General features: G+C 45.3%; 1 protein-coding gene across 1 annotated transcript; it reads left to right on the plus strand.

Annotated features, from left to right (window-relative positions):
• The first annotated feature begins 482 nt into the window (after positions 1–482).
• Positions 483–5,732, plus strand: LOC146208002 (uncharacterized). The gene is made up of 3 exons (XM_084587207.1): positions 483–804; positions 3,179–3,435; positions 5,281–5,732. The coding sequence occupies exons 1-3, from the start codon at positions 559–561 to the stop codon at positions 5,588–5,590; spliced, it is 813 nt and encodes a 270-aa protein (XP_084443333.1). The 5' UTR covers positions 483–558; the 3' UTR covers positions 5,591–5,732.
• Positions 5,733–7,418: the final 1,686 nt, after the last annotated feature.

Consider the following 7,418-nt stretch of genomic DNA (forward strand, 5'->3'; position numbering starts at 1 on the left):
ATTCGCAGCTTTAAATAAATACCCTAAAAAAGCGACCTTCAGTATCGTATCTGATCGCAGCTGTTCGAAATTTACCGATAATTGAGTACCGTATTTGTAAGATATTTAGGCAAGGCTGTGTCCAGTACACACGAGGCAGACCGCATGTTAGAAGGAGTTGCTCCGATGCACTGAAACATCGGCATGTTGATGAAGGCTCACTTTACCATACGGATTCGTTACCATCACTTGCCGTCTCGTCCTCTAGTATGTGCTGTGCTGCGCACTACACTCCTTGGCTGTGCTGTAAAAATATTAGAACCTCAGTGCGTATCTTTCTGCGTTCATTTCAGCGCTTGCTTCGGTGCTGATGAGAGTAGACAGACTTTGCGCAAAGAAAATTTGAAACCGCATTTCGCAATCGAATTTTTGACCGTTTACAACTCACCATTGCTGTCTGACGCAGTTCCAGGCGGCCTAGTGCTCTGCGTCGTCACCTGCGAATCTGGCCACCGGGACCATGCGTTCGTGTGGCGTGGCCCTCGGGGTTCCAGCGTCCAGCAGGACTTGCAGTACGCGATGAGTACCATTCCGTACGTGTTAATCCACCCTCGAGAGTACCGTCATTGGCCCCGCCTTCCCTTCGACGGACCGTACGTGGCGATCGTGGTCACGAAGCCCGAGAACTTCGCCTTGCGAGAGGCCATCCGCAAAAGCTGGGGAAAGGAGGACCGGTACCCGCGTGGAACGTTTCGGCTCTTGTTCTTCGTCGCCGAGCCGGCCCCAGGGTTACCGAGAAGGCACAAAATGAAAAAGATACTACTGGTAAGGTAATTACCACTCGTTGAGGGGCTGCCCAGAACAGGGAACGTTTTGCATCAGAACCACGATTGAGCAGTGTCTAGGTGTCAGATGAGCGCCGGCTAAATCTTATGTTAGCCATGAGCGAAGATTCCTTTGCGCCTATATTTCTGCAGCCTTTTGAAATTCTCGCTCCAATATAAGGCGTTCTATAAAAGCCGCCGTAAATGATCTCAAATGTGCTCGCAAATCAGCTAGACTTCACACACTGAATTGATGTGACTAGCACTTCACCGAAGTTTGTTGCGCTTGGGATGTAAGCTTCAACTGGCTGAAATCAGGTGCAATTTTACATCCTGTGAAACACGAATCAAACGTGTCATTATCCTTCTCACTTGAATGCAGGCTGTCTTAATCGGTACTGCTATTTATGAGCAAAGCGTCTGATTACTCACTACGTACGAACTATTACAGGTTGAGCAACACATCATGGCGGCGATAGCAACAAACGTGCTCGTCGATCGTCGAACAAAGAATGCCCGTCGCACTCGTCAACGCTCAATTTAAAGGCTGCTCGGAACAATCTAGATAACGTCGCAATTGCTACCAGCACAAGCTGGAACATTGTAGAAAGACACACGAGTTGCCGGAATCTTCGGGACAGATCTCGGTGCATCTTGCGCTACAACGAAACTGATAAAGGTGTGACTCGCGACAACGAGCATTAACAAACAAAGAATACGGAACTGTTACGCGATCCAGAATCAGAGTGATAAGGCCGTATGCCGGCGGCTGTTAAAAAAAAAATACAGTTTTGAAGGTTTCGCGGCAGCCTGCTGCCAACTTCCATGTCCGGTGATAGATATGCAATGTCAGTTTCCTTTTCGGTGCAACCAAAACCAACAAGAATGCCTCGAATTATCCACTGGCCACTTAAATATTCAAGTTTATCCGTGGCCCCGAAGTGCGGACGTTGTATATATTCCGACGTTTCGTGACATTTGTAAGGCTGGAGTGGAAATCAGTCCAACGTCGCTTGCGGATGTTGCTGAGCGAAAAAAAGGGAAACACGAGGATCCTTGTAGTCACACTGGTTCGAAGATTGTCCGACATTTGGCCCATCTGTGTGCCCAATTTGAATGGCAATACAAAATTAGCTAGCTTGAAAAGAAAATTTTAGAATCTTGGCTGAGGGAACTTAGTACAGCAGTACGAATCTGGCCAGCTTCGCAAGAGGAAAGCTTGAACAGCCCTGGTTGCAGGAACACATTTAACAGACACCGATTTGAGGCCGTTTTCCGGTTCACCTCTCCGAACATTGTCGTGTGAAATAAAGTCACGACGAGCTTCAATCTTCCCATCATCTTCCAGTGCAGCCCAGAGCATGGATATGTATAGTACATTGAGCGAACAATATCCATGTGCATCTTCATGTATTCTGTTAACCGTTGGTAACATGGTGAACGATTTCGCTCATCCTGTTCCGTGATTTGTTCAAGTATAGTTCAAACTCGATTTAAGGAAGCTTAGGGGATCCATTAAATATTTCGTTAGATAGGTAACTTCGTTGATTTGAGTGAGCCATTTTTCGGTCATTTAATTCGATACTTTCTGTTGTATGCGAAATACCGAAAGCTACCGTGCCATGGTATTGGCAAAACGCAACTGCATCATAAATGACATTGCGCCCTTCGGAAATGGCCGAAACCACTAGCGCGAATGGAAAGAAAAAACAAAAATGTTACCTCATTACGCAGAACCTCAGGAATCTACAAATATATCTCCCAGCAAAGAAGTCGGTGATCTTTGCTTCCGTGTGCTTTCCAGATAACGACCGCACAGATTCCTCTCAAGTCTAAAGTGCGTCCAGCACGTCATTCGCACCCTCATGTGTTAAGGCAAGCTACCGCAGCAGATAAATGCACTTCAACCTCTATCTAGTGAATTCGATTCAAAGCTATTCATCTAATTTGCACGGCGCAGCTTAATAAAAGCAAGATGTAGGCGCTACGTGATGTTATTGTTAACTAGCAGTCAATATATTTGGGATATTTTCTATAAAAGGGCCTCCATTTTTTTTTTAATTAAGGTTCGTTTTGTCAAAACACATCCCGAAATTGATTTCGTTATTTAAAGTTAGTCAAAGCATTTGGAACATATGGGCCTCTGAAGGAGATTCGTGATATCTACATTAAATCGGGAGTTTCGTCAAATCTGGTTTCATTAATTCCAGTTTTGAATTCACCTTTGGGGTATAGCGAGCTGAAGGTGCCGCCATTTATACCAAAAGGAATCACGGCAAATATTTTAAAGCTCCGTGGTCCTATGAGGCGTCGTGTAGTCGTATTATTCACCTCAGTCTTTTTTTTTGTCCCCCCCCCCCCCCCCCACCGGACAGAGCGAGGCCTACGATCGCCAGGACATGCTTGTGGAGTCGCACTGGTTGCATTCCACCCGTGCCATGATGCTCGAGTGGGCTCCCGAATACAGCAATGCTTCCAAGCTCCTGCTGTGGACACGAGACAATGCCAAGATCAACGCTCGTCGCCTGCTCAGACAAATGCAGCACCTGAGCGAAGTTCCAGGTGACGTCTTCGGTCGCATCTCAACCGCCGGGGCAAACGATGCCACCTCCACCTCGAAGACACGCAAGACGTAAGTGTCAGTGAAACGATATAACTAGCAGTACAGCCGGAAAGCAAACATGAGTCCCGACGTGTTTGCTTACTGTTGGATAGTGAGTTTCTGCATGTTTCGCACACGCACTAGCGCTTTGCTGTCCTTATGGACTGGTGTTCCTAGATCCCTCCCCCCCCCCCCTAAAAAAAAGTAAACAGGTACAGAAAAAGCAGCGAAATACTAAATCGATAACTTCTAGTCGCTCATAAACAACATAAGATTACGATTTTTATTATATAATAATTATACGAGGTGGAAACATCTGTTTGGCCAAGGCATGCAATGCGAAGGGAAGATAGCCGATGGTCGTTGAAGGTAAATAAAAGGCTGAAAGAGGACGAACGTGACAAAGAGCAGCCGAAACTTAGATGCACAGAGAAGATTATGGGGTTTGCGGGCATTAGGTGAGTGCAGCTGGCGCACGATATGATTGTTGGAGGGAAGCGGGCGAGGCCTTTGTTTTGCAATGGTTGCTGCCACTACTAATACAAGATCGAACGAGTACTTTGTAAGCACAGTGCAGTGTCACTGTAGTCGCTGCCTGAATTCTCGGAAGTGCAGTATCACGACTTCACTTGCGCATCGGAGTTCACACTGCTCCTCTTAGTGATCTAGGCACCCAGGGCAGATGTTTTTCATGCGAAATCCTTTGCTCACGAGGCGCAAAATCTGGGGTCGGAAGTTGTCAGCAAAATTTGCCCGTAAAACGTTGTCCCAGTTACGTGAATAAGAAAATAAGTGCAACTGAATCATGTCCATGCCAGAACTCGAACCAACACCTTTAGGTGCCCCGGCTGACGGCTGACCGCGAGACTCTGTGCTATCTTTCAATGCCAAAAAGTTTATCATAATGTAAAAGCCGTGTTAAATGGGCTTTCACGCCTTCTCTTACGGCAAAGCTTAAGTGTTATTATTATTATTATTATTATTATTATTATTATTATTATTATTATTATTATTATTATTATTATTATTATTATTATTATTATTATTATTATTATTATTATTATTATTATTATTATTATTATTATTATTATTGTTCAAAGTTCATATTGGAGACAAGTTTTCCAGTCTTGGTCAAATGTTCCCAGGCCTCCATGAGTCGTGAATTCTGGCACGTACTGTGCGCGCAGCACCAAGGGTCTTCTAGAAAAAGATGAGATTCCTCTTCACCTTGAAGGGATACTGAGGCTTCGGGACGTCGTAAATAGCCCACTACAATCCTCAAAAGCAGACACTGTGGCACGTTCACATCAACGCAAACACCTACACCACCTTTGTAGTTACCACCAATGCTTTACATACCGACACGTGCGTACCTGAAACGTGTGCGCGGTAGCTACTTTAATAAAAAAAAAAAAAAAAAAAAAACTCCATTCGCACGTCTCTCCGCCTGTATAAGTAGTACAGGTTGCATTTGGTGAAGTAACTTCACACACCCTCGAATGCCGCTATATCTTCTTGAGTCAAAGTGGGGGAAACGAGGGCGCTTTTGTGAACTGCGAACGTTTCTTTCCACGCATACATAAACATTTGTATTTAGGACCTCTACCATTTTAATGACACATGTAGCCTTCACGCCGCTGACGCCGTGTAGGCAGGCATAAGATAGAGATGTCTAACATACAAGCAATTCAACAGGTGCTTGAAACTTATGTATAACATCCTGTAAGTACAGCCGTCAGCATGCTTAACACGAATACTCTAACGCGTGGCCTGGTACGCGATCGAGCGTTCGTGTTGACCGTGCTGACGGCTGTACGCAGGTCTCGAATCAGTGTCGAGTGTGACTCTCTCACAACGTGTGCACACACTACGCAGGACCTCGCCCTGGAACCGGCTTGAGCAGTGCGCCTACTTCATCAAGATGGCGGCCCTGGTGCGTCTCAGCAGTGTTTATGACGCCGCGCCTAAAGCATCCACAAACGACGAGGTGGAACTCGTGACAGCGGACCTCGCCAATAGCGCCAATCTAACCCTCGTTGCCATCGACCGCACGGCAAAATGCACCGCTACCGGAATGTTAGACGGTCATGGTAACCGAACTGACGCAACTGACAAGAGTCAGGATAAGCGCAGACGCGCTGAAATTGACGACGACGAATTCCGCCAACGCCTGCTTCTGGCGTAACATAGAAAATTATCAAAATTGTGCATAAATAAGTGTTCTTAAAGTTATTTCTGCTTGAAGCCATGACAACATGCGACTTGAAATGACTACCTATTAAGTGTTTTAATGCTAATTAGATCGAAGTAAATAAAAAAAGCATTATGGAACTACTAGGTCGGCATGCATGGTTTCCAATCGAGCGACTAGTAGTAGGGACCTACTGTCCTTTTTTTTTTTTTTTTTTTTTTTTTTTTTTTTTTTTTTTTTTGTCGTTGGAGAGTAAGTCGCGTATCAAGAGGGTGGTGAGGAATAATCAAAGCTTAACTCTCTTCATATATAGCTCTTCAAGTAACAGCTTTTCAGAACTGCAGTGATTTATTAACATCCACGAAGGCATCGTAACTGAAGCGCGAGGAGATGCCATCTCATGATACAGAAGTCTCTTGAATGCCGTTGTGTTTGAAATTGCGGGCCGTTTCTAAAGATACTGAAACCTGCGCAGCTTAGGAAACATCAATGAGGAAGTGTGTACTGCTTAAATGATGCAAACATTTAATTCATGTGATAAAACCAAGAAAACCCTGCAAAGTTGCCGGAGGCAACGTAATTACTATACATGCTGTGCCGTCTTGTATCCGAATTATCAGCCACTTGTAATAAACAGACCTAAGCTATTTCAGTTTGCAACCATTTAGATTTGTCTTTTCTGCAAGCATTTTTAATAGAGCGCGTATATCTGCTCTGGCAATTTCATCCGTATTGCTTCAAGGCCTGTCATGGCGGAGCAGGTACAGCCAGGTAGAACTTTTTTCGCCTTTTTATCTTAGGCACGAATCTTGACATATCAGTCCAGAATAACACTGCTATGTATTACATGCGTGGTGTGCTGCCCAGTGTGCCTGGCGCTGCGTCGTGCTTTTCACCTTTTGCGGTTTTTGTTCTTGCTGTTGTTTTTGTGGAACTGCCCCAGCCTGTTTTTACCGGTTTGGGAAGGGTTGAACCGGTTCGAACAAGAACGGAATGTGTCACCGGAGGCGGAACCGAACCCTAAAGGCTTTAGCTCGAACAAAACCTGAAATATTCTCATTCGGCACACTGATTCGCACACTGGAGCATGAGTGATGCTTTCATCCGCTTCTCTACTTCGAACTAAAATGCACACATTATATGCCTGCCTACTTTATGCGGCTACCGCTAAGAAAATGTGTTTCTTAGCGGAACTCGACAGTTTTTGTTTTGCCGCTTTCGGTGCTATAAGTGTAGCTGCGTTCTGCCGTTCCTATTTTCCGTGATGAGCAATGCAATCAGCGTAAGTTGCTGCCCTAGCGTGTTGTTCCACGTAGTGTTTCCTCACTGTTCGGCCTCAGCGACGCATTCTGTCGCCTTGTCGTATTCATTGCCGCTTGCTTAAAGCTTTGGATAGCGACAAGAATCGCTCCTTCTGCCACCTGGATCTCCTGAATTGCATGGTTGCGATTTAGCAAAGAGCGTTCGAAGCGCACGGCAGGCTGAAGATAAATGACGAAGTATATACGATTTCAAATGCCCACTCGACAGAAACTAATATAGCTTCAGCAGTCTTATGTTGGTATGATCGTGGGCCTCTGCAGTTTGTGGAATACTGAATTGTGTGCGCATACGTCCTCAGGTGTGAATGTACGCATAACCTGAGAAATTTATTTGAGAGTATTTTAACTTTAGGTTTATAGGGTATAAAGCCCCAAAGCGACTCGGGCTCTCAGAACGCTGTAGCGGAGGCCTTCGGATAATTTCGACCACTGGTGCTCTTTAAACTGCTCTGACATGCCGTTCAGCACACGGGTGCCTTGCTTGTCGCCTCCGCCGAAAG

Source organism: Amblyomma maculatum, chromosome 1 (assembly GCF_055883805.1).
Source record: "Amblyomma maculatum isolate TAMU_Amacu chromosome 1, ASM5588380v1, whole genome shotgun sequence".
NCBI lineage: Eukaryota > Metazoa > Arthropoda > Arachnida > Ixodida > Ixodidae > Amblyomma > Amblyomma maculatum.

Excerpts from the sequence above, each read along its gene's own strand:
- LOC146208002 (XM_084587207.1), top strand. The coding sequence starts at position 559 with ATGAGTACCATTCCGTACGTGTTAATCCACCCTCGAGAGTACCGTCAT. Across the intron at positions 805-3,178 it reads AAATGAAAAAGATACTACTG|AGCGAGGCCTACGATCGCCA; the intron begins GTAAGGTAATTA and ends CCCACCGGACAG. Across the intron at positions 3,436-5,280 it reads ACCTCGAAGACACGCAAGAC|GACCTCGCCCTGGAACCGGC; the intron begins GTAAGTGTCAGT and ends CACACTACGCAG.